This window comes from Rhinatrema bivittatum, chromosome 14 (genome assembly GCF_901001135.1).
Source record: "Rhinatrema bivittatum chromosome 14, aRhiBiv1.1, whole genome shotgun sequence".
Classification (NCBI taxonomy): domain Eukaryota; kingdom Metazoa; phylum Chordata; class Amphibia; order Gymnophiona; family Rhinatrematidae; genus Rhinatrema; species Rhinatrema bivittatum.
Genome location: NC_042628.1, coordinates 18,704,897 through 18,732,234, shown reverse-complemented (window position 1 = coordinate 18,732,234; position 27,338 = coordinate 18,704,897). Strand labels below are relative to the sequence as shown.

The 27,338-nt window shown below is 41.7% G+C and overlaps 1 protein-coding gene across 3 annotated transcripts in view; it reads left to right on the top strand.

The window, feature by feature from the left end:
- Nucleotides 1-27,338, top strand: part of CCP110 (centriolar coiled-coil protein 110) — a 73,711-nt gene that overhangs the window by 27,732 nt on the left and 18,641 nt on the right. For 2 of the 3 annotated variants that reach the window (XR_003852642.1, XM_029576870.1), the window contains exons 5-13: nucleotides 2,137-2,264; nucleotides 4,416-4,536; nucleotides 8,093-8,232; nucleotides 9,503-9,619; nucleotides 18,566-18,667; nucleotides 19,251-19,367; nucleotides 21,183-21,262; nucleotides 25,393-25,455; nucleotides 25,594-25,653. Coding sequence is in view for 2 of the 3 variants with exons in the window: in XM_029576870.1 (XP_029432730.1) it covers nucleotides 2,137-2,264; nucleotides 4,416-4,536; nucleotides 8,093-8,232; nucleotides 9,503-9,619; nucleotides 18,566-18,667; nucleotides 19,251-19,367; nucleotides 21,183-21,262; nucleotides 25,393-25,455; nucleotides 25,594-25,653 (928 nt within the window). In the remaining variant the exon portion in view is untranslated. The remainder of the gene's footprint in view (nucleotides 1-2,136; nucleotides 2,265-4,415; nucleotides 4,537-8,092; nucleotides 8,233-9,502; nucleotides 9,620-18,565; nucleotides 18,668-19,250; nucleotides 19,368-21,182; nucleotides 21,263-25,392; nucleotides 25,456-25,593; nucleotides 25,654-27,338) is intronic. The other variant, XM_029576871.1, reaches the window with a different exon arrangement.

Here is a 27,338-nt window from a genome sequence, read left to right as displayed (position 1 = left end):
GTAGAATAAACAGTTCCTCCAATTTTATTTTACACAGTTTGCACTGTCTGATTAAAATATTGTTTGCTTACCATAATCCATTTTATCTGAAGATAGCAGGATGAATTAGCCATTGTGTGTGGATCACACATCTAGTGGCATTGAACAGACTCATCTCTCCAAGCTAGTAGAGCTTTGAACTTTAATGAGCATGTGCAGGAGTTTCCGCATGGATGTTGCTGCGGGAGTTCTCATGTGGGCATTGCCTCGTGAGTCTCCTCAGTTCATACCAGAGCTAATCTAACTATATATAGTCTACTCTCTCAGGAGACAGTGGGTATTCCATCCTACTTATGGAAAACACTATTTGCAGTAAGCAAACTTGCCTTTTCTGTTGATAAGCAGGCTGAATTATCCTTTCTTATTACATCAGCCTAAGCTGAGGGTTGCAGTGGAATGTTTACTTAGTAAGCAACCCAGCCCTCTCTGTGGAGAGTGGACTACAGAGAGACCGGGTTTTGCAAAACTTTGTTCAAGTTTAATGTCACTCTGAGAGGTTATCAAGACAATAGTGAGACATAAAGGTATGCATGGAAGACCAAGTTGCAGCTTTGCAGATATCTTCAATAGGTACTTTTTAAAGATGCGCAACAGAAGCAGCCATGGCTTTCGCTTGAGTCGTCACTGAACTTATGACTTACAGTTTTGAGGTGTAGAGTGATGAACATCTGTCTGCATGCATAGCAATACTCCTTATCATGATCCAGCCAGAGGTATTGATAAAACAATTTGACTGTCTGTGAGGAACATAATCTTCCCACAGATACAACTATTAAACTGCTCATTGTAATTGATTTCTTTTTCTGCCCAGACATGGTAGAAGAGAAGGCCAAACTTTAAGTTTTGGGTTTTTTTTTCCTTTGTTAGTAGCACCGAAAAGTGTTGTGGTGAGGCTGCAGAGGCAGCGAGGCAACTTTAGAAGAATAAACTGAAGGTGTGTGTGTGTGTGTGTGTGTGTATGTATATGTGTGTGTGTGTGTGTATATATATATATATATATATATATATATATATATATGTAACTTTTAGGATTTTTAAAGAAAAGATGTAGGAGAAACAAAGATCATGTCTGTGCTGTGCTTGGACAAAAAATGACTGAGGAGACTCCGGGGGCAATGCCTGTATGGGAACTTCCACACATGCTCAGAGCTCAAAGTTCTAGCTTGGAGAGAGATTCCATTCAGAGCCACCAGATGACATCATCCACATGTAATGGCTAATTTAGCCTTTTTATTGACAGAAAATGTTTACTACTGATACTTTTTTTTGTTTGTTTTTAAAGATAGTTCCTACTATTTTACTGCCATAATATTCTCCCTATGCAATGTCCTTGCTTACAAAGGTTTAGGGAATAACCTAGATTGGATCAAGAGGATGGAAAATTGGTCATTGTCTCAGTTGAAGCTCCCAAGGACACCCTGCATTGTGGTGTAATGCAGTAACAAGAAATGGAGGTGTAGTCTCTAGCTTGATAAAATCCTGGGGCCTTGGCATTTTTCTTTTCGCACCCTTAAATAAAATATTGTAATGTAAACATTTAATTTGTTGGGGGATTATTTTCAAAGAGATATGGAGAGGCTGTGTATCTGACCTTTAATAGCAAAAATAGTGTTTCTGCTGAAGGAGGTCAAATATTTTTAAAAATTGGTCATACAGAGGGTAACTTTCAAACAGCCCGCATAGTGATAAAGTCTGCATGCATATTGTAATCGCAGGCTTTACTGAGTGTTTTGAAAGCGAACTTACATGTGAAAGTTTGCTTTCAAAGTACTTGTTTAATTGGCCAAGTGTGTGCACACATTCCCTCTCATAAAGTTACACCCCCTTCTTTGAAAGTCATAACTTACAGGTGTATATTTACTTTGTATGCTTTTTAAAATAAAACAGTTTGCATATAATGCTGACTCCACCCCAGCTCCCCCTCCCACATAGCACCTAAAAATACGAGTGAAACTGTTATGAGCATACTTTTTTGTGCACTTACTTTAGAACAATCATTCATATGCATAAAAACTGGTTTATTGCACGTAAATGACCTTGAAAATTACCCCCATGATTCCTAGCACTTAAATCTGCTTCTCTTTTGTGTTGACCTAGAAGAAGAGATTTTAACAAGGAAGATGTTGGCTTTGGAAGAAATGAGAAAGAGACTTGAAGAGCAGCATGCACAGCAGCTGTCATTACTGATTGCTGAGCAAGACAGAGAACAGGAGAAACTGCAGAAGGTGAAGAGAGAGTAAAATTGTCAGCACTGACAAATCTGAGTTTAACGCCACTCACCACTAAATAGAATGTTTCTGGTTAGATCACCTACCGATGTAGAGGTTATTTTGTGACTATCCATATGGAATCCTCATAAGACCAGAAAAACAAGAAATAATGGGCCAGTGGGTTCCCAGAATTTTATCAGAGGTGAATAGAATCCACTAGGATATATTTAACTACAAAATCAAATGCACACCTTAGCATATCCGATCAATAGGAGTACAGTGGAAAAAGGTAAACAGTAGAGTGCCTCAGGGATCTGTACTTGGACCAGTGCTTTTCAATATATTTAAAAATGATCTGGAAAGGGGTATGACAAATGAGGTGATAAAATTTGGAGATGACACAATTATACAGTGTAGTGAAATCTCAAGTGGATTGTGATAAATTGCAGGAGGACCTTGTGAGACTGGAAGATTGGGCTTCCAAATGACAGATGAAATTTAATGTGGACAAGTGCAAGATGATGCATATAGGGAAAAATAACCTTTGTTGTAGTTATAGTGTTAGGTTCTGTCTTGGAAGTTTACCACCCAGGAAAGAGAGATAGATATCATAGTGTATAATACATTGAAATTGTCGGCAGTCAAAAAAGCAAACAGAATGTTAGGAATTATTAGGAAGGGAATGGCAAAACTGTGGATGTCAATGCCTCTATCGCTCCAAGGTGAGACTGCGCCTTGAATACTGTGTGCAATTCTGGCCACCATATCTCAAAAAGATATAGTTGCAGTGGAGAAAGTGCAGAGAAGGGTGACCTAAATAAGGGGCATGGAACTGCTCCCCTATGAGGAAAGGCTAAAGAAGTTAGGGCTGTTCAGTTTGGAGAAGAGACGACTGAGGGGGGGATATGATAGAGGTCTTCAAAATCATGAAAGGACTTGAACAGGTTAATGTAAATCTTTTATTTACTCTCTGATAATAGGACTAGGGGGCACTCCATGAAGTTAGCATAGTTAAGCTCTGGAATTCATTGCCAGAGGATGTGGTTACAGCAGTTAGAGTAACTGGGTATAAAAAAGGTTTGAATAAGCTCCTAGAGGAAAAATCCATAAATGCTATTAATTAATAAGCGATAGTAGCTTGAGATCTATTTAATGTTTGGATATTTGCCAGGTTCTTGTGACTTGGATTGGCCACTGTTGGAAACAGGATGTTGGGCTTGACGGACCCTTGGTCTGACTCAGTATGGCATATTTTATGTTCTTAAGTACTAGAAATAGAAAAATCAAACTCTACCAATCCGATTAGATTGGGGGACAGGCAATTTTCAAAAGCTGTTTACCCAGGTCAATTGGCTATTTGTACCATGTTCATGATGTTCAGTTTTCAATCTTTGGATACATGTTAATGTTTTTATTTTATGCTTTGTTTACATGATATATATACCACTTTGATTTGGATGTTTATGCTAAAATAAGCAATCTATAAATGTTAGTAAATGAAAAAAAAATGCTGAGACAGAAAAATTGAACTCGGCATCCTCTCTCTGATGGTTAACAGTCTGGGTCACTTGGAAAGAACTCAGCATATCCTAATAGGAAAGTCCATTCCCTATTGCTCTCTCCTAGAAATATGAAATGAAATGACACCTGAGTCAACTTGGCTAATAATTTTTTATGGACCTGGTAATTTTTCCTTAATGGGGATAAAACTGTCTACATTGTGCGAAGCTGTTCCTGCAGGAAAACAGGTGCAAATGTCTGCATGTACTTTTTCCCAAGGCAGTTTCCTTTGAAAATTTGGTGCAAAGTCCACAGATAAAAGTACCTGTGGACTTGGCACCAATGCAGGCACTTTTGAAAATTGCCCCATAATGGGTTTGAATTGAGCTGTAACTGAAAATTGTCTGACAGTCTGAGGAGTAGATGCTTTTTAATTTTCTTAATTACAGTGTATCCTAGTGATTACCTGGAGAGAAGATTGTGTGACATTTACTCTTGCACTTGTAGCAAAGTATATGCTATAGTATGAATAAAAAATCAAGTTATTGCATACATTGCCTAAATTGATTCTTTAATGCTCTGATGAATTCCATTTCGAAGATGTAACAGAATTCAGTTAAATGAACTGAAAGTTCCGGTTCTATAAAATATTTTGTATATGATCAGGAAATAGAAGAGCAGGAAAGAAGACTAAAGGAAAAGAAGCTTGATGCCTCAGACTGTCCAGAAACGCCTGCTGTGTGTGGTAGCAAGGGGATGGATTTGGAGTGGATGAAAATAAGTGAAGGTAGGTAACTTAACTTACTAGGAACAATGTGGACGTTTGTGAACAATACAACCAATGCATGCCATTGGAAATACTGGTCAACAACAAAGAAGTTAATATGTATATTAAGTTGTTCAAACAAATGGTATTGAAACCCACGAGAGAAGGAACTATTCTCGACTTAGTGCTCAATAATGGAGAAATCGTCTCTGATGTCAAGGTGGGCGCCCACCTCAGCACCAGTGATCATCAAACGGTATGGTTTAATATCACTAAAAGAATAGGGAAAAGAACCACAAAGACTCGAGTTTTACAGTTCAAAAACACAGACTTTGAGGAAATGGGGAAGTACCTAGAGGAAGAACTAAATGGATGGGAAAATGAGAGAGATGTGGATCAACAGTGGACCAATCTAAAAGGAGCAATCGCCAAGGCAACTGCTCTATATGTTAGAAATGTAAAGAAAAGCAAAAGAAAAATGAAACCTATCTGGTTCTCAAAGGAGGTGGCTGACAAAATTAAAGCTAAAAGAACTGCATACAAGAAATACAAAAGATCCCAAAGGGAGGAGCACAAAGAAGAATATCTGATTCAACTGAGGGAGACTAAGAAATTAATCAAGTTGGCAAAAAGTCAAGCAGAAGAGAGGATTGCCAAGGAGATAAAATATGGTGACAAAACATTTTTCAGATACATCAGCGAAAAGAGAAAAGTCCAAAGTGGTATAGTGAAATTGAAAGGTGGAAATGATCAATGTGTGGAGGGAGACGAAGAAATGGCAGAAATATTAAACGAATACTTCAGCTCTGTGTTCACTAAAGAAGACCCTGGAGAAGGACCATCTCTACACAACAAGAAACTGGAGGCAAGCGGAACAGAGGAAAATCCATTTACAGTAGATAATGTATGGGAAGAGCTAAAGAATCTGAAAGTGGACAAAGCCATGGGGCCTGATGGGATTCATCCAAGGATACTGAGGGAGCTCAGAGATGTGCTGGCGGGACCGCTGTGCGACCTGTTCAATAGATCCCTAGAAACGGGAGTGGTGCCGAGTGATTGGAGAAGAGCGGTGGTGGTCCCTCTTCACAAGAGTGGGAACAGAGAGGAGGCTGGTAACTACAGACCAGTTAGCCTCACTTCAGTGGTGGGAAAAGTAATGGAGTCACTGTTGAAAGAGAGAATAGTGAACTATCTACAGTCCGGAGAATTGATGGACCAGAGGCAGCATGGATTCACCAGAGGAAGATCCTGTCAGACAAATCTGATTGACTTTTTTGACTGGGTAACCAAGGAATTGGATAGAGGAAGAGCACTCGATATCATATACTTGGATTTCAGCAAAGCTTTTGATACGGTTCCGCACAGGAGACTGGTGAATAAAACGAGAAGCTTGGGAGTGAGTGCCGAGGTGGTGACCTGGATTGCAAATTGGTTGACGGACAGAAGACAACGTGTGATGGTAAATGGAACCTTCTCTGAAGAGAGAGCGGTTTTAAGTGGTGTACCGCAAGGATCGGTGTTGGGACCGGTCCTGTTCAATATCTTTGTGAGCGACATTGCGGACGGGATAGAAGGTAAGGTTTGTCTTTTTGCGGATGACACAAAGATCTGCAACAGAGTGGACACGCCGGAAGGAGTGGAGAGAATGAGACGGGATCTAAGGAAACTGGAAGAGTGGTCGAAGATATGGCAGCTGAGATTCAATGCCAAGAAGTGCAAAGTCATGCATATGGGGAGTGGAAATCCGAATGAACTGTATTCGATGGGGGGGGAAAGGCTGATGTGCACGGAGCAGGAGAGGGACCTTGGGGTGATGGTGTCTAATGATCTGAAGTCGGCGAAACAATGCGACAAGGCGATAGCTAAAGCCAGAAGAATGCTGGGCTGCATAGAGAGAGGAATATCGAGTAAGAAAAGGGAAGTGATTATTCCCTTGTACAGGTCCTTGGTGAGGCCTCACCTGGAGTACTGTGTTCAGTTCTGGAGACCGTACCTTCAAAAAGACAAAGACAAGATGGAGGCGGTACAGAGAAGGGCGACCAGGAAGGTGGAGGATCTTCATCGGATGACGTATGAGGAGAGATTGAAGAATCTAAATATGTACACCCTGGAGGAAAGGAGGAGCAGAGGTGATATGATACAGACTTTCAGATACTTGAAAGGTGTTAATGATCAAAAGACAACGACAAACCTTTTCCGAAGGAAAAAAATCAGCAGAACCAGGGGTCACGATTTGAAGCTCCAGGGAGGAAGATTCAGAACCAATGTCAGGAAGTATTTCTTCACGGAGAGGGTGGTGGATGCCTGGAATGCCCTTCCGGAGGATGTGGTGAAGACCAGAACTGTGAAGGACTTCAAAGGGGCGTGGGATAAACACTGTGGATCCATAAAGTCAAGAGGCTGCCAATGAAGAGTGGGTGACTCGCCAGAATGATGGCTACTGCCTGGAGTCAATACCCTTATTAAATAAACATACACAGGCTTACGGTGACTCCAACATCGCTCTAAGCTTCAACAGCAAGAGGAAATGTGGAAAAAAGGATTCACACTCACAAAGAGGGGAGTAGCTGGCTTGTTACGGCGGTTACTACCCCAAATCAAATAAGCCTGATACTTCACTTTCAATGCATATACAGCAAAGTTCTCTGATTCAACGGCAGGGGAGAAGAAAAACTGATACTTCACACATCCAGCAGAGCTCTCTGCTCCAACGGCAGGGGAGAAGAAAAGAGGGTTCGCACTCACAAAGCGGGGAGTAGCTGGCTTGTTACGGCGGTTACTACCCCAAACCAAATGTGCCTGATACTTCACTTTCGATGCACATCCAGCATGGCTCTCTGCTTCAACGGCATGGGAGAAGAAAAACAACCAATAAGGGCTAATAACATAGTCTGGGTAAAACAAATAAGCATGGGTGCAGCTTGCTTATTGCGGCGGCTACTACCCCTAACGAATCAAGCTAGATATTTCACTTGGATGCAGCTCCATCACTGCTCTCTACATTAAAGGTGGGGGTGGAAGGGAAATAGAACCAAGAGCTAAGAGAAACAGATAAGTATGAGAGAAAATATGTGTGAAGCTTGCTGGGCAGACTAGATGGGCCATTTGGTCTTCTTCTGCCGTCATTTCTATGTTTCTATAAGTCTCAGCATTTTTCTAGTTGCTGTTGGTTTACACAGTCCATATTTTATAATTTATTTCAGAAAGGATACTTTTTTGTTAACTGTTCTAAGCAGCTTGATAAACCAGTATTTGCAGATTTTTTTTCTTTTCAAGAAGAATGTGGACTGTGGAATGCATTTTTTGATTAAACATAAGGAAAGTAGTTTGCACAGTATCACAGAAATGTTTGAAGTGCTTTATAGACCCAACGTATGCTGTCTAACTGAAGTGAATGAAACTGTGTACCCTCTACAAGAAATGGATAATAAGATGGAAATACTTGTTGAGTGCCTTTAATAATTTTGCTTGATTATCCTTGCAAGTTTACTTCAACTGATGATGTAAAGATATTAATTAATGTTACATGGGCTGAATAATCATATTTAACATGTAGATGTCCTCCTTTTGTATACAGGTTTAGCCAATGTTACCAACCAGAATAGCTTTGGTTCTCCACGTGAACCACCATTCTACCTCCGGGGACCAGCTTCTAGTGGAATTCCAAAAATGGCTGTTCCTAAGTCCATTGGTAGGACAAGACCCAGGTGGTCTCAGGTGGGAAGCTAAATAGCTGACTTTAGTAAATGTTTTTTTGTGGTTGACTGGGATTGGAATGCCATGAAAGCAGTTCTTTCCGTTTGTTGGTCTTTTTAGCAATATATTGAGCTGAAGGTTCTAGATCAGTGCTTCCCAAACTTTTATCCAGTACGACCCCATTTTAACAGAAAATTCAGACTGTGCTTGATGCTGACTAAACAAAATAAGACATCCACTGCTGCTGCTTTCCCTCACTTTCCCAAAGAGTAGAAAAGGCGTTGGGAGTAACAGTCAGCACAGGGCCTGTCAGTCAACATATACTCACAGACCTTGGCCCTCTGGATTTGCTTTGTAACTGGAAGTCTGTACAGGAGAAAGAGATCGGGCTATGAGTGTGTGCTACCGGTTGCAAATTGAAGAAGAGGTCCACAAATATGCACAGGGGGAACAGCCCTGTTTCTTATGACCCATAGTTTAGGAGTCACTCTTGTAGAGGGAACACTTTAAATTCACCACTGGGAATGAGTAGGACCATTAGCAGAAGGTTTTCTCTGCAGTTCTAGTTCATGGCCTGCTGCTAGAAGTAAGAAGGGGAGGAAGGGACATTTAAAGTGATGTCCGTTTTTAAAATCAATGGCCCTAGACTGCTCGTGTCTTAAATTTTCCCATCTCAGGACAAACATTTAGGAAATAAGAGGAAGAAGTCTGTGCAGTCACACAATAACCTTTTGCTGGTGAGTCTGTTCATGCTTAGCAATGGAAATCAAAGGACTTCTTCATTCCAGTTTATAGTTAATATGTTGCTGTTGATGTACACCTCTTTAGAGGGTGAAGTTGGGTTTCCGTTAATACTAAACTGTTGGAATAAAGGCTGATATTTTTAAAATGATTTTTTTTCTATTTAACTATGGATCAGAACTTCTTTATTAATTCAGTTGAACAACAAGGTCAAAATGTAGAAATGAATGGTGCTTTCAGCTGACATTAATATGCCATGTATTATATATTTGTGTTATTAGGATAGGTTTTCAGTTGCACCCATCGTTTCAGTGTATGGGTTAAAATACATTTAAATCATGCATTGTGACTTACTAGGATTGTTTCAACTATTGTTAACTTTAATAACAAATAGTATTGTTGCATGTAAATATGTTAAAGAATGAAACATTTTATAGGTGATGTCTATATGTTTTGAAGTCCATATGTAGAACATATCAACCCAGCTGTCTGGACTGATCCGGGTACGTACAGGGAACTGTGTTATATAATTTCTTTCTATGTTTTAAAGGTCTTCACACCTGAGATGCAAATGAAGTTTAACAAAGTTACTGCTCTGGCAAAAGGATTCCTCACCCGTAGACTAATGCAAACTGATAAACTAAAACATCTGAGACAAACAATAAAGGTAAGCCTATCCATGTAAAGACATCTTTAACAGAGTGCATGTTATTTTTCATTTCCAATCTCATTTTACAGTACATCTTTGTTGGAAGAAATAGTCAGATGCTGGTTGCCAGAACCATCCCCAAGCAACAGCATGTTTAAAAATGACTGTTTTAAAGCATGAATTTGCTAAATGGGAAAAATACTTTAACATGCTAAATAGCAAAATGGCCAATTTTACTTACATTTTGTGTGAATGTATTGAGCCTTCTTTTCATAAGATATTTCCATAAGATATTGTGGAGTCCATTTTGGAAATAAGGGCATTTGAGTCTACAATTGTACTGAGGATTTCACAACTAGGGTTGAAGTGCTAAGTGCTGCTGCTACCTGCAAGTTTCAAACTTATGCTAATTCAAACCATTTCTCAGAGGACAAGTAGGATGTTAGTCCTCACACGAGTGACATCATCAGACGGAGCCCGATCCGGAACTTTCATCCCAAAGATTCTAGAACTTTCAAACATGCCCTACTGAGCATAAGCAGCTATAGTTCCTGTTCATACCCAGCTCAATCCAGACAAGTGGGTTTTGCATCTGTACCAGCTTTGAAGCTCTGCTACATATCTGAGAGTGCCACCTGCAGTCCCTCAGTATTTCTGTCTCCAGCAGATGGTAGAGGTGCAAACCTGTAGTCTGACAAAAAAAAAAAAAAGAAGAAAAGAATGTGTTTGGGAAGTTTTGAAGTTGGAGGCTCCCTGAGGTGTTAAGCTCCTTCATGGACCATCCCTCAGGTGGAGCCAGGCAACCAGGGGATTGGGAACTTCTGGCTGGTATTTTCCCGCTGCTTTCCAGAGGTCCTGATAGCCAGGGGACTGACTCCCTCGTGCCTCCAAGGTCTCTGCCTGTGAGCTGCTGTCCTGTTAAGGGAAGTACCCCTGTTCTTTCTTGATTTGGTATTTAGTGTATTAAGTTTAAAAAAAAAAAAAAAAAGCATAAGAAGCAGGAGCTAGACGGGGCACGGCAGTGGGAGCTTTTGGTGCCGGCAGGATCGGGAGAGTGAGCCACTTTTTCCTTCTCGCCGGGGGATCTGGGGGACAAAATGGCTGTAATCCAAGGTGATTTAATGTTTAAAAAATGTTTTTGAATAATGACTGCTAACTTATATTGGATCTGATAAGTGATAGGTAACCAGTGTAGAGATTATAAGACCAGCATGATGTGTTCACGAAGGGGAAGGCCAGCAAGAAGTCTTGCTGCTGAATTTTGAATAATTTGAAGTATATAACCAGGGAGACAAAAGTGAATTGCAGTAGTCAAGGCTGGAAGAGTAATGATTGTAAAACTGTATGGAAGTCATCAGGTTGAGTAATGGCTTCAAAGAACATAATAAGCGTAGTTTAAAAAATGAAGATTGTGTCAAAAATTTAATATGTTGATGCATTGAGAGTGAAGGATCTAGAAAATGCCAAGTTTGCGAGCAGTATTTGAGAGTGGAATTACTTTGTTCATGAAGGTAATTTGAGTTGGGGTAGATAATGAGGAAAAGCAAGATAGTAACATGATTTTGGTTTTGGAGATATTTAGAGCTCCTTCTCATTTCCGCCAACCAAGACAACATCCAATCACAGACCCATCATAACCATGCCCTCACTCATACTCAGGTTAGAGACCTGGGGGTAATACTCGATAACCGTCTTAACCTAAAGAGTATGATTAACACTATCACCAAAGACTGCTTCTTCAGACTACAGGTATTAAAAAGACTCAAACCTCTCTTATATTTCCACGACTTTAGGACAGTTCTTCAATCCTTGATATTTGCCAAAATAGACTACTGCAGCGCTCTCCTCACAGGTCTACCCAGCTCAACCATTAAGCCACTTCAGATGATACAAAATGCTGCTGCCAGAATCCTAACAAGCACCAAGCGGAGTGATCATATTACACCCATCCTCCGAAATCTACACTGGTTACCAATCAACCACAGAGTCCTTCACAAATCTTTATCATTAATACATAAATCCATCTACGATCTCCTTTATCTCGACCTTGAAATTCCATTAAAACTCCATACTTCTAATAGGCCAATGAGAGAAATATCCAAAGGAACACTACAAGCCCCTCCAACCAAAGCCACGCGACTCATTGCATCCAGGGACCGAGCATTTTCAACAGCAGCCCCAGCTATCTGGAACAACCTCCCTGCTGAACTCAGGTTGGAACCTTGCCTGCTAACTTTTAAAAAAAAACTCAAAACGTGGTTGTTCCGCCTAGCCTTCCCAGAACCCTGGGATACACATTAGACTTTATCTACTCACGAACAATTATACGAACAATTATACCTCCCCTCATCTGATTCCTGGACATCATGGATACCAACTCTAACATGTGGACTAATTCTATTCTGAACTATCTCTAGTCCGGAATTTGTTATTTCTCTTTTCTTTACTTAACTTTATCTCTTTTCTTCCAGCTACCTAAGCTTCCAAGTTCACGGTCCTCGTTTAATGTAACTTTGTCTCTTCCTTTACCTAATTATTTTTATCCCTGTTCGATGTAAACCGTCCTGATATGGTATTTAACCATGAAGGTCGGTATAGAAAAATGTTAAATAAATAAATAAATAGAGCAAGTTTCAGGCCAATGCTATGAAGTGACCCAGCTGAGCGCACTGTTTAACCCCAAGTTCCTTACTATCATCCACACTTATATATATATTTTGCCCATATGCAAACTTTTATCTAACCTAGGACTCTCACACTTCATCTATGTAGATGACGTGCAAATTCTAATCCCCATCACTGAATCCATATCTAAATCACTCCAACTTTGGGAAACTTATCTCTCTGCCATTAACCAACTACTCACTCAAATGAATTTAGCCCTAAATACCTCCAAAACCAAACTTCTAATAATATGTCACAAACTAAATGATAAGATCCTATCTGATATCACCTCCAATCAATCTAAACACCCAATCGCGCAGGATGTAAGAGACCTAAGTGTAATTTTAGACAGCGAATTGAGTTTAAAAAAATTCATAAGTACAACTATGAAGGAATGCTATTATAAACTACACGTACTAAAAAAAATGAAGGCCCCTCCTACATCACAATGATTTCAGAACTGTACTTCAAGCAATAATCATCTTCTCTAAAATGGACTACTGCAACGCTATACTATTAGGACTCCCAGCGGCAACACTCAAACCCCTTCGACTATTACAAAATGCCACCGCCAGAGTCCTTACAAATACCCGAAAAAATGAACCTATCACTCCTATTCTAAAAGGCCTCCACTGGCTCCCGATCCGATTCAGAATACTCTTTAAGCGTCTAACATTAATACACAAGACTCTACATAATCAAAATGTATACTGGCTCAATGCCTCCCTCCATTTTCAAACCCCACAAAGAACCACCAGATCCGCCAACAACGGGACCTTGCTGATACCCTCACCCAAATTAACACACCTCACCTCCATCCGTGAACGAGCACTATCACTTGCCGGTCCTTCCATCTGGAACTCAATGCCCCAAGAAATAGGACTAGAACCTTACACGCAAAATAAAAAAAAAAAAAATTTAAAACTTGGCTGTTTAAGCAGGCCTTCTCTTAACAATCACCCACCCTGACAGCCAAACCTTGAAGCACGAATATCTTTAAAAAAGTCCTTGTATAAAGTTTTTATTTCTCACTAATAATATTCTATATATGTTAAAATTGCTGTCAGTTGTTTCTCTCTCACTGCTTACCTTGAAGCTTCATCCTACTTCCTTTAATTTAACTGCCCTGTAATTTGACATGTTCTGAAATTTTGCGATGTTACTTCTTATCTTATGCTAATTCTATGTTTTTCTACTTGTTTCATTGTAAACCGATGCGATGTGCAAACAAACCTCGGCATAGAAAAGCTATAAATAAATAAATAACCCGCACATCCACGACCCCTTATTCAATAAGAGGTTTAGCACATCCATAACGCGCATCCAACCCCCCAAAACTAATAGTGCTCATCACATGCAAATACATGTCGATGAGGCCATTAGTCATTCACCCCAGATACTGTTAAAAAAAAAAAAAAAAGTGCGCCCGATCCGTTAATTTCTAAGCAGCCTGAAAGTGTACAGAAAAGCATCTTCTGACTAAATATCGTGGTGATTTTAAGTCTGAGGAACCAAAGGTGGGGGTGTTTTTTTGGGTTTTTTTTTTTAAAGTGTCGTAAAATTGAGCGTCCATTTTCCTAACCCGTTGACAGCTACCTCTCCTGGGCCAAGGATGCAGTAGGGGTGCGCAATTGTTCCTAGCGTCTCCCTCATTTGCATGCTGTATTGCGTGCTCAGGAGAGAGGGGGCTTGTGCGCACATTGAAAGAGCGGGCGCGCTTTTTTTTTAGCTCATCCATATCAGCCAGTTTGTTTTCTGTTAGCCAGTTTTGGACCACGAGTTTCTAAAGAGAAAGAAAAACTGAATATTGTCAGCATATAGCTTATAGTGTACTCCAATGTTAGATAAGTCAACATAAAGGGGTGAGATAGATGTTAAAAAGTGCTGTTGATAATGCAGAGCCTTGGGGTACACTGGAACTAAGCGGGGACCAGGATGACATTTCTGATCCTGATCCTTGCTTGACTTGCTGTGTTCGGTTGGTGAGGTATGAGGAAAACCAGGAAAATACAGAACCAACAATCCCAAGAGAGTGCAGTCTAGATAAAAGAATATCTTGATCTATGGTGTTGAAAGCTGCTGATAGGTCAAGTAGGATAAGTACAAATGAAATGCTATGATCAAAGCTTTTCTGATGGTATCAAAACTAGATAATATGATTTCTGTACTATGATGTTTGCGGAAACTAAATTGGTATTGATTCAGTGTATCATTTGAATCAAGGAACTTTGTAATCTGCTGCAGTACAGAGTTTTCGATAATTTTACTGATAAATAACGATAGGGCGATAATTTGCAAGAATGGTAGGGTTAGCGGAAACTTTCTTTAGGATTGGACATATTGAGGCTTATTTTAGGGAGACCGGGAGTATGCCCTGTCTAAGAGAGGAATTAAATCCAATATAAAAAAGGAAATATCACTCTCCCAGCAATATTCTAACAAATATGCCGCTTCCCAATGTAGGTTATAGGTATTTTAATTTTTGTTTATGATTTTTTTGCTATCTAGCCGCATCATCAAGCCTGACAGCGTGTTCTCTTATGATTTCCAAACGAGAGCCGCCCGGACCTCTAATCATCTGCGGCAGTCCTTGATATTCTTTTTTTCAATTTTTAACAATTTTTAACAAATTGGCTTTTTGTAAAAATTTTTCTTTAGATCTGCAGTGTTTTGACAGGGCTCAATTTTACAGGGCTCAATTTTAAATTTCAAAACAGCATTCATTATTTTTGACAAAGCTTTGTTAATATCGAGCTTTGTCAAAAATAATGAATGCTGTTTTGAAATTTAAAATTGAGCTCTGTAAAATTGAGCCCTGTCAAAACACTGCAGATCTAAAGAAAAATTTTACAAAAAGCCAATTTGTTAAAAATTGTTAAAAATTGAAAAAATTGAAAAAAAGAATATCAAGGACTGCCGCAGATGATTAGAGGTCCGGGCGGCTCTCGTTTGGAAATCATAAGAGAACAGGCTGTCAGGCTTGATGATGCGGCTAGATAGCAAAAAAATCATAAACAAAAATTAAAATACCTATAACCTACATTGGGAAGCGGCATATTTGTTAGAATATTGCTGGGAGAGTGATATTTCCTTTTTTATATTGGATTTGATGTTGATGGGAATTGTTTGAGTTCTTTTTTGAGTGGTAAGAGAGGAATTAACCAGTATATATGTGTGTGTTTCCCTTGTGACAAGTACAACAGGTTGTACGCTGCAGCCACAGGAATGACCTAAGACTGCACCCCTGTGGGAGTGGATACCAGGAGGGTAGTGTCGGGCATCTTCTCCTTTCTCAGAAGAAGACTGTCTTTCAACCCCTCCTGTGTTAGAAATCCCCTTTGTGTGGAAGCCCCTGGGGCTCCATCCCTTGCAGTTTTATTGCCGAACTGGAGCCTCAATTCTTTTGAATCTGTGCATCTCCTTGTAGGCCAGGACCAGGGGACACCAGCGGCGGTCATTGGACTGTTTTTGCTGGAGTTCCTTCATTGATTACTGTGGTGGCCTACCCCATCTGCGGTTGGCCTCAAGTAACAGATTAGGTTGTTTCTGAACCTCAGCAATCAGTGACTGGTAACCCAACTTGCACCCGGAGAGTTGGAAGGTTTTTCGGCATCAGGAGGCCCCGATTCCCATTGCTTTCCTGTCCCTTCAGGAAGGGGAGATACAACTGGGTTTCCTGGGTGATCCTTAAGGGTTCCCCCTGGATGTCTGGTTGTCCACCCCTACAATGGGTGGCCCTCATTCTCAGTTTCCTGGAGAAGGGATATCACTGCTTCTGACTGGCAGTCGCTCTCTGTTCCTCATGGGATCTGAGCACCGGTCGGGCAGTAGCGCTCTCTTTAGATCTTCCTGAGGCACAGCAGGTCGTCATGAGGGAGCCATTCCATATTCAGTCTCGCTGTCGTACTAGCTCCCTAGTGAAGATTAGAGGTTTCTCCCTCCAGGGGTCATCTTTGATACCGGCTGCGCTCAGTGGGCGTTTTTCGTGGAGGACCAATATTGCCAATCATTCTCGCCTAGGGGACTCTACCTCAGTGAGGATGGTTCTAGTCCATCCAATTGGCAAGTATGCCTTTCAACCTATCACCATAACCATGGCTGAGGGAGTTGGGGGGACGAGGGACCCTGCAACACAGGTGCTACTCTTTGGTTGCAGTGGCTTGCAAGCTATACTTCCCCATTTTAGGGATAACCCTGTCTGCAGACAGAGTCCTGGTTCATGCAATGGTGGTTCCATTTACTGGACCCGCGTGCTTCCTTGAGGGAAGTATATGTAATCATGGCTGAGGTATTACTACCTAAGCCAGGTTGGTGGACAGTCTGTTCCAAGATCACACTGACCCTGCCCTGGTACCCTTCCGGCTTTGTTTGGGTTTTCTGCCCATTATGACTATCAGTCAAACATGGGGCATGCTTCTGTAGATGCATTTTGTCCTTCAGTTGCCAAGGACCGCAGTTTCTTTCTGGGAAGCTCTCTGGCCCCAGTTGGCTTTTTGATTGTCTTGTAATGCCGAAGGAAACTGGTCTTCGTCCAAGAGTTATTTTCTTGTTTACATCTCTAGACTTTTTCCTGTATCCAGGAGTTTCTAGACCTACTGTTGGGGTTTACTGATCCAAAACCCTGCTTGTATTGTTTTCTGTGATGTGGAGTATGTTTCTTGCTAGCATTTGCATTCAGGGGCGGATTGGCCTATCGGGGGATTAGGCATCCCCCGGTGGGCCGATAGCTCCAGTCACGTGGTCTGCCGTGCGCGGCTGTGACAGAGCCGTGCTCGGCAGACCACCTGACGTGTCCTGGGCTGGCCTGGGCGGCGAATACCCGGGCCGGTCTGACATCATGAGTCTGCCACTGTGTGCATCACTCCCCTGCCTTAGTTGCCTTTGCTATGCATTGTTTTGTGTCTCAGTTGTTTCTATGGTTTTCTCTTTATAGAACCCAACTCTTTTCCCACCTAGACCCCTTTGTGGGTCGGCTGCCTTACAGGCAAAAGGGAGCGAGGTGGTGCTTTCAGCACTGTGTGGTTTCCCGCTTTGTTTTGATCGGACAGCCTATAGCTTGGTATTCACCCATATATGAGGACTACCATCCTGCTTGTCCTCGGAGAAAGCAGAGTTGCTTACTGTAACAGGTATTCTCTGAGGATAGCAGGATGTTAGTCCTCACAAAACCCACCTGCCTCCCCTGGGAGTTGGTTTCTCCATGTATGAGAGCTACATCATGGACTGAGGGACTCGCCCTAGGGGGCAGGGTGATAACTACAGCTGCACATGCTCAGTAGGGCATGTTTGAAAGTGCTAGAATGTGAGATCAAAATTCCAGACTGGGCTTCATCCAATGATGTCACTCACGTGTGAGGACTAATATCCTGTTGTCCTCTGAGAACACCTATTACAGGTAAGTAGGTAAGTGCTTTTTGGCACAACTAGTTAGGAAAAGTGAATACATTTTATGATATATATGGTAAGAGTTGGTGCTAAAACCTCTGTTTGTCATCTAGTAGGGAAGCCTGTGCATAAGTTGACATGACAGAAAGAGACTGAAAATAAGTTTATCTTCGATATTACATACTGATTCTATCATTTTAAACATTTGTTTTGAACTCTTAGCAATATAGTACGAGACAAAAAGCAATAGCTTACCTTTACAACATCATCAGAGGATGCCCCTACCCCTTCTAATCTTTCTAAGTTTGTGTGTTAACACATTTTAAGTGATAATTTAACAATTTTGCTGCTTGATATTTTTTATTATGTTGTATTGACTAGAAGTCCTTTGTTCTCAAAGGATCAATGAGTTCCATTTGTATTAATTAGGTTGACCCTGTTATAAAATACTGCAATAAATCTGCAGTTGTATGTGCCATTATGGCATACTTGGTGCTGTCCAAAAAAAATGTTATTACTGAGGCAACTCCTTCTCCTCCATTTTCCCAACTCTACTGTGCATTTTATAAGATTAGTTCATACCACCCCAGGATGTGATAATAAAAAATGTAATATAGAAACCTAAAAAATGATGTTGCATTTATCCAGCTTTCTTTACCTATTGCAGTAAAGCAGTCCTTTCTAGATCTCTGGCCTTATCTTTCTTTCTCTTCCGCAAAGGTACCTCTTTAACTGGCCCATCTCTTTTTTTTGAATTTGCAAAACTCCACCTTTTTTTCCACAATTCAAAATGGGGGGAGAGAGAACTACACAAATTTTGTGAGGATCTGACAAAAAATAAAAAGTCCTCCATTGTAATTTATTTATTAAAAAAAAAAAAGTTAACTTCATTTTTTTTTTTTTTTTTTTTTAAAGGATACTATGGAGTTCATGAAAATGTTTCAGAGTGAAGTACCATTAAAGAGAGGAGTTGTTTCAACACAAGATGCGTCTCTACAGGAACGTGTGTTGGCTCAGGTACTGACCCCCCTCTGCTCATCTTCCGCAGGGTCACCCCGTCCCCTTACGCCAAACGAGTGGCATTAAATCTTCTGAGTAATGCCTTCCTCCTCAGCCATAGCAAAGTGCCGCAAGTAATGTCAATCAAATAACATATGATAAAGCACTAGCAAATTTCACATTGCACAGGATCCATTGGAATTCATCATCCACATAAGAAAAAATAAAGCCTGGAATTTTAAGCTAAATTTGTAATGTGGTTGGCCAAGACTTGCTGCTTCTCTGTAATGTTTGCATAAAAATTATAGGTTAGTACAAAAGTTGTTTTTTTGATTGCGTACTTAGATTTTTTTTAGCATGTTGTTGTTTGGTATGTTTTTATTTTTTAATTTGGATTTTGTTTTATTGTACATAACTTTGGAAGACCTTACTGTAACATCTGAAAAATGATTCATAAATTTTATAAACAAATTATATCCAAATGAAATAAACCTGGGCAATGCAGCAATATACAATATCTCCTCGTGTTTACCACACATACGGAAACCTGAAATGGAGAAAATCAAATATGATTTCTTAATATATATTCTGTATTTTACAGCTGCGAGCGGCTCTGTATGAAATCTATGACATATTCTTTGGCATGGAAGTTTCAGAAAGGATGAATATCCTAAGTCATGATCGTGAAGTTCGCAGAGAGAAAATGATCAGACAGATGGTATGTTTAAATAAATTTTGATGTGGTTTGGAATGGGAGAGAAAAAATAAAGGACTGCTGAGCCAAATTATCTAAATACTGTGTATTAATTATGAGGGAGCACAAGAGGCAATTTTGGGGAATATAGCTGGGTGATTGATACTGGAGGGATTTATTTCTGGTCATAAGAGAGGGCCTTTACATTGTAAATTGAAATTGAGATGACACTTTTTTTTTTTTGTTGTTGTACTTTTGATAGCTGCATTTATTATTTTATATTTTAATCTGTATTGCATTTGAAATATATATGTCATTCACTGCTCTGAGCATGAATAGAAAGTGGTGGTGTATAAATATAAAGAATATATTTTATAATAAAAAAAAATCATACTAGGTGATGACTAGGACTACAAAAATATGCAAAACAGAAAATCCATGGGTTTGTGCTTGCATTCCACGGTTTTTGTGCTTTTTGCTAAAGTCTCCAGTTCCTCCAGTGTTCCTACTATAGTAAAAGCAAAAAAACCCCAAAAAACCCTTGATACGTGTGAGAGAAAAAAAAGTGGTCAGCAGGGGAAAAAAAAAAGCCAACCCACCCCAAATGGCCATAAAATATCTGCAGCAGTCTCTGAGCATCCTTTTGCAGCAACCCCACTGGTATTCTTAGAATGGGTTTGGACTGAATAAGGAAAACTTGATTACCATGAATTGTGGGAATTGTATACTAGTTACCTAATTTTTGTGGTTCTCATTTTTGTTCTTTGAGCCTGAACACCACCCTTTAAGTCACACTCAAGCACTCTCATAGCTATGGGGCTTCCTGATTTCTCCTGTAGTGGCAAATCTGGAGTTGCTTCAACATTATGGTGTTATTTAGTCTGCTGTTCAGTCTTCCTCTGGACCAGAGCTATTTCCTTATTGTGCAATATTTATTTCAACATACGTAATCTATGAAATATTTTGCATTTTTGAGGATTTTTTTGTTTATTTTGGTTTTTTTGAGGGGGAGAGGAGTAGAAGGAGTCTGCTGTAAAGTTTTCCATTGGGCTTAGTGATCACCAAAGGTGGAAAAAGACAGTCCAGAATTTTGATGAGACAGCTTTGTTTCAATAGGGCTGGATTTAAGATTATGGCTCCCATAGGTGGGAGATTTTGCTCTCAGAAATCAAACAGCAGCAAAGGAAGTCCCAGTTTTTGGGCGTCTTCGGAATTTGGTGTCCAAGGCACGTGCCTACATTACTTATGCCTAAATCTGGCCCTGAGTTTCAATATACTGTATATCTTTGCCTGAAATAGGGGCATCGGAACACCTTTTTAATTGGGAGGCCAAGCAAATCAGCCAAGCTCCGCTGTTGCGCTCAATCTCCCCCCCCCCCCCCCCCCCCCCCCCGATCCCCTTGTCTCCCCTGCACCAGACAGTCTGAGTTTGCCTTGACCTGCCTCCCCCTCCCACCAGCCTCGAGCCTCTGACCCCCAGCCAGGTAGCCTTCCTTCACCGCAACAAGCTACTCACTTTGCTCCCTTCTGCAGCCATTGCATTGCTCTCTGCAAATCTGAGATGTGTGGATTCCTGTATTCTTGCGCTGTTCATGTAAGAATCAGCACAATAATATAGGTACCTGCGCGACTCAAACTTACGGAGAGGTGTGCACAGCTTGCAGGCGCATTTCCAGGATGGCAGGTCTGAAATTTGGTCAGGTCGGGGCCTGGGTGGCTCATCCCATTCTGACGCCTATGGTATGAAATAAGTGGATATCTGAGGGAACAAAACTGCTTATATGCTGTTCTGATTTGTAAATAAGCTGATTTTATTATCTAAACTTCAATCTTATGTAGGAAAAAGTGAAGAGCCCACGCGAGAGAGTGGCCCTTTCAGCAGCAACGCAGAAGTCACTGGATAGGAAAAAACTCCTGAAGTATGTTCTATATCAAGGTCTATTATTAAAAAAAAGTACTCTTCCATATTTGTTGGCAAAGGTTACCAGTCTCCTGCTGCCAAGGGACTTGATCAGCAATGACTAGCTACTTTAAGTTTGTTTGCAAGGATCCCTAAGGGGGAGTCTGTTTTAGTAGCTGAAGGGATTATGCTATTCAGATGAGAGTAGCTGAAGGTGTTGTAAATATTTATTCTCTTTCAGATACAGAATTACCTCACATTTCCACTTACTGCTAAAACTGTACACGAGAAAATGTCACTGGCATGTTGCACTATCAAATCGTTTTAAAATGAATGCTGTTTTGCCCACCAAAATGGGCTGGTTGATTATTGCCTAAAAAGTACACACACATGTCACCAATACATGTACTTTTACCCTTCTATTTCTATAGACACATCTAGGGCAGGGTTAGATCAGGGAGGTAGTTTTGGATATTCAAAGCTTTGCAGTTTTTGCCTTAAAAAAGCAGGCACAGATTTGTGCAGGTACTTTTAAGGGTGCAATAATAACAGCAAAACAAGCTATATAGTTTTTCTTTGATTATTGTGGCAAATCCTAAAGGTAAAACCTACCATGGGGTTGCCAAACTATGGATAATTTGATTATAGTCTCCTAAAGGACCAAGAAGTGGAGATAAAATGAACCTGGTTAAGCAATGATTTCCTGTAGTTGTCAGGATTGTGTGACTGCCAAGTAGAAGACATCCTTAGCTAAAGCAGTGTATGAAGGGACAGCCAAGCATGTCAATTGGTTCTTATGGGCTGGCACCTTGGATGTCACTACAACTGAACTTCCACACATGCAAACCCAGCTACTAAAATAGTGCACATTCCCTGTATGTACCCCGATCAGTCCAGACTCCTGAGATTTGCTTTCCCTCCAGCAGATGGAGAACAGAGAGTTTTACTGACACTTAACATGAGGTGCCACCTGCAGTCCCTCAATATTTCTCTGTCTCCAGCAGATGATGGAGGTGCAAAGCCTGCAGTCTGAGATTGGGGGCGGGAGGGGGGGGAAAGATTTTAAAAGCCTAGAACATCCAGGATTGCTTGTCTCTCAGGGAGTTGTTAGGTCCTGGTGGGACCATCCCCCCTGGTCTGTGAGGCGGACGAGCAGGGGGTTGGGGACTCTTTATTGCTCGGTCTTTAATCGCCCAACAGGGTTTGAAAACTGGGGGTTCCAGTCCCCTCACCCTGAAGGAGGAACTTTTCTTTGAGGGCCTGCTTAAAGTTTGACTTTTTTTTTTTTTTTTTTGAGGAAGTAAAAAAAAAAGAAGGTAATGCCGTGGGACAGCAAACTTTGTCCTGGTTCTTCCTTACAGGCGATCGGGGGGGGGGGGGCTCTAATTTTATTTCCCCGTTCCTCCGGAGGCTTTTACTTTGTTGCGGCTCGGCGCCACTTTTTCATGCCGTGTGGGTCATGCTCAGTTTGTGGAAATGCACGTGTCTCCCACGGGACGGCAGATGCCCTGGTGCCTACCCAGGGGAGAGGGCATCTCAGGGATGGTGGCAGCGACTTCAGGCGACACAAGTCTTGGGAGGCTTTCTCCAGCGAGCAGCTTGTGGACGGACCCGTTCCTGTGGATTGCTGGAACGGCCATTTTGCCCACATTCTCAGCTGCCTCGCGAGCCACGGAGGGGGAGGGGAATTTCCCTTCTTTGTTCCCCGGTGGTTAGGACCGCCAGGGGAGGTCAGGAGGCTGGTTGGTATTGAGCAGGAGGCTAAGAGGATTCCCTGGAAGACTCAAATGCCTCTTCTACCTTTTCATCTCTTTTTGTTCTCCTGTTGCATAAAGCTTATAAGACCAGGAAAGCCGCGGGTCGGCTTAGAGCTGCGCAGGAGGCTTTGGTGCGCCCAGGGCCCTCCCGGACTGCGGTATCTACGAGGGTCTAGCGTGACCTAGGGGCCTCAGCTTTGACTGCTGACACGGGCAACTCCCCCGAAGCTTTAGAAGAGGAGGATCCACGGGTGCAGGGCCCACTGTGATTGGATCCAAGTTTGGCGGATCAGGACCTGGATCAGGTGCTGACCAAGAGCCCGGCAGTGGAGGGGGATGATCTCCAGGAAGCACGGCTGTTCCACAGGGAGGAGCTGGATCCCCTGATTCCCGCTTTTGTCTAGCGGCTTAGCTTTTGAGAGGGAGCGATTAAGGAATAAGGGTTATTCGGAAGGGGTCATCGCTACCTTCTTGCAGTTTAGGGAGACTTCCACCTCCTTGGCGTATGTGAGGGTATGGAGAGTGTTTCAGGCCTGGTGTTTTGGAGCAGGGGCTGAATCCTATGCAAGCCTCAGTGGAACATATTCTGGCCTTTCTGCAAAAGGGTTTGGTAAAGGGTTTATCCTTTAATTCCCTCAGGGTCCAGATGGCGGCGTTGGGCTGTCTTCGAGGTAAGATTTGAGGGGCGTCATTAGCTGCACATCCAGATGTGGTGCGTTTCCTCCGGGGAGCAAAGCATTTGCGTCCTCCAGTTCGGAAGCCTTGTCCTTCCTGGAGCCTTAACTTAGTCTTTAAGCACATGTGTGCGGCATCGTTCAAACCTCTGAATCGAGCTACTATGAAAGATCTCACTTTGAAGGTGGTTTTCCTGGTGGCAATTTGTTCGGCTCGCAGGATCTTGGAGCTTCAGGCCTTGTCATGTAGGAAGCCCTTTTTTGAGATTTTCGGATTTGGGAGTCTCCTTGAGGACGGTTCTTTCCTTCCTTTCTGCCGAAGTTGGTGTCGTCATTCCACTTAAATCAGTCCGTGGAACACCCATCCTTCCCAAGTTTGGATCCTACAGCGCCTCAGGCAAAGAAGTTGCGATGTTTGTAAACATGCATGTAAAGCATGCATTGTTGCAGTACCTGAAGGTCACAAACAGCTTCTGCTTGTAAGACCATCTTTTTGTGCTATTGAGTGGTGCAAAAAAGGGGTCATAAAGGCATCAAGAGCCACAATTGCGCGGTGGTTGAAAGAGGCGATTAGCTCCATATATATCTAGCAGGGTTGTTCTGTCCCAGAGGGGCTAAGGGCTCATTCTACCCATTCTCAGGCAGCCTCCTGGGCTGAGTGTCAGCAATTTTTGCCGCAAGAGATCTGAAGGGCAGCTACTTGGAAATTATTGCACACTTTCGCCAGGCATTACCATTTGGATGTCCAGGTCCCAGAGGCCATGGGCTTTGGTGAAAGTGTACTTCGAGCGGGACTCTCGCAGACCCACACCATTTAGGGAAGCTTTGGTACATCCCAGGAGTCTGGACTGATCTGGGTACGTACAGGGAAAGGAAAATTTGTTTTTTACCTGCTAATTTTCGTTCCTCTAGTACCACAGATCAGTCCAGAGTCCCGCCCACTGGAGGAAAGGGAGATTTGGAGAGTCCACTTGATCTGCTTTTTTGTGATTACTGTGAAGAATGGCACAGGTTTTGTTAGTCCTACACAGGGTTTTGTGTGAGCGTGGTTCTCTGTTCCTGGTTTCCACTTCCCACTGCTCATTCAGGGTTATTGTATTTGTTGGTTACTGAATTGGTATTTGTTTCTGTTTTGGCTTGGGTACAGATTAATACTGAGGGACTGCAGATAGCACCTCAGTGGCAGTGCCAGTAAAACTTTCTCTGTCTCCATCTGCTGGCAGGGAGGCAAAACCCAGGAGTCTGGACTGATCTGCGGTACTACAGGAACGAAAATTAGCAGGTAAGAACCAATTTTCCTTTGCTGCTGCATGGTATTGAACATTTTCATACATGCCAAGTGTAATCTGTTATTAATAATCACTAGTATCTTCTGCTATATAATAAAATACATGTACCATAAACAGCCTGCTCAGGATATTCCCCCAGTGACAAAGAATTGGAGAAAATCCCTACAGAAGTCTCCTAAAATATCTAAATAAAATTGTACCTGCAGAAATGGTTTTCATTATTGTCTTCCCTCTGTTTTGGTAGATAAGCACATAACATTTTCATACCTAAACCAAAGCTCGGGCCCCATTTCTTTTACCCAGCCTTTTCAGAATTAAGAACAAAAATGGCCATAGAATTTGGTTTGGATTTTGGTGTATAAGATTTATAATTTTAATAAATTCATGGTTTGAGAAGTAACTTGAATGTTTACACTTTTATTCCTTCAGGGCTGTTGAAATGGGAATGCCAAATAAAAAACTACTATTAAAACAAAAGATGTCAGAAACCAGGTCGGTACACGTTTATATAAATCAGAATTTCTTCTTTCCATTTTCATTTCATATGTTGCTGGACCTTCTAAAATCATGGTTGACTCAGCTTTGTTTTTAATGTAATAAATGAGCATATTTCTTTTTTTTTTTTAACAGAGTACTTCAGCCAAATCAAGGACAGAATGCCCCTCTTAATAGGCTGTTTTGCAGGCAAGGGTAAGAATTTGTATAATGTGTATATATATATATAGTGTATAATGCCTCAATCTGAAGTGCTAAACTATATCTATATCTATTAATAGAAACAGAGGTGTACGTACGTAGATTTATGACCTCAATCTGAAGTGCAGCAATCAATGGCACATTGCCTTCATCTGGTCTTAGATTCAGATGTGTTGTCAAATCCTACTTAATGTCCATTTTAATCTTGCAAAATAGCAGATGATACAGCATTATAGCTGAGCTGTCCAAAATGTTAACATATTCCCATACAGTTTCAACGCAAGATACGTCTCAGGGAGAGTAGAGTGAGTGAGTTAAGAAAGGGCAACCATTTTTTATAGTTTTTTATTTTCTTCTCAATTAGCAATGCTTATGCTGGGAGCTACACTTCTGGATCCTGCTACTCCTTCATTGGTGCCTATAGGTGAACTCTGTATGAAACCGAGATCCCTGCAGAAGACTAGAGTACCACTAGGGAGGAAAACCAGAGATACTGACACATGCTACTTTACAGACTGCAGAGAAAAGATCTTTCCTTTAGACAACCGTTAAAATGATTTGAATACCAATTCATACTGGGGTCTTGAATTTAATTTACTTGCCTTTCAAAACCCATGCTCTACCTGCCCCAGAGAGTGTTTTATAATCTTAGTTGGTATCTGGGAAAATAGAGGGCAAAGTGACTTGCTCAAGGTCAAAAGGCGAGTCTCTGAGAAAAGCGGGTTCCCTGTATGTACCCGGATCAGTCCAGACAGTGGGTTGAGCCTCCTGTCCAGCAGAGGGAGACAGAGGGAAAAGCTGAAAGATTATCCTATATCAGGACAGTGCTCACCCTGCGTCCCTTCAGTATTTCTCTGTCTCCCAGCAGAGGCAGGCAGTTGAACCTGCGGTTCCCTAGCTTTTTCTGTTTTCCACACTGTGGTGATGTCTTTCTTTCTCCTTCTGATTGTTTCCAGGATCAAGCAAGTATTGATTAATTTCTATATGTAAAAAAAAAAAAAATTAAGGAAATGAAACTTCTTGTCTATGTGAGACAGCTCTGTCTCACAGCTCTTACAGGGTCCCATGGGGGATTTTCCCCTTGAGTATTCAGCCTGGGACCCCTCTTCCCAGTGACCACTTGCCTGGCTTAAAGGGGTGATACTGGTGGTCCAGTCACCCCCCCCTTTTCGCGCCTGCCTCTCAGGTCTTTTAGCAGAGAGGCTCCCATTCCTCTGCTCGTTTCTTTGGAAAAAACAAAAAAACCCAAACCATCGGAGGCACAGCATACCCGCGCTTTTCATTGCAGGCTCCAGCAAGGTAAGCAGCCGGGGAAGTGATTACTGGTGGTCCAGTCCCTCTCTTCACCCGTGTGTGTCTGAGCACTGTGCGTAAAAAAAAAATAAATTCTTTTTTGGTCAGCTGCAATCCAGGACTCCGGCCCACCTGAATCGCCGCGTTTTTGGCCGATTTCTTCATGTTTTTTGAGCTGTTTTTTCCCCCCACCATGCCGCAGCCATCCTGGTGTATCATAGCATGTGGGGAATCAGCCACGCGGCTTTCTAGGACTGGGATTTGCTCGAGGTGCCTTCCAAGGGGGGAGGGCAGCTCTTTTTCAGGGTCTGCAGCAACAGTCAAGCCTCGTGAGGCTCAAAAACGTCAGGCTCCGCAGGAGCTCAGAGCTGATCCTTTCTCCCTCA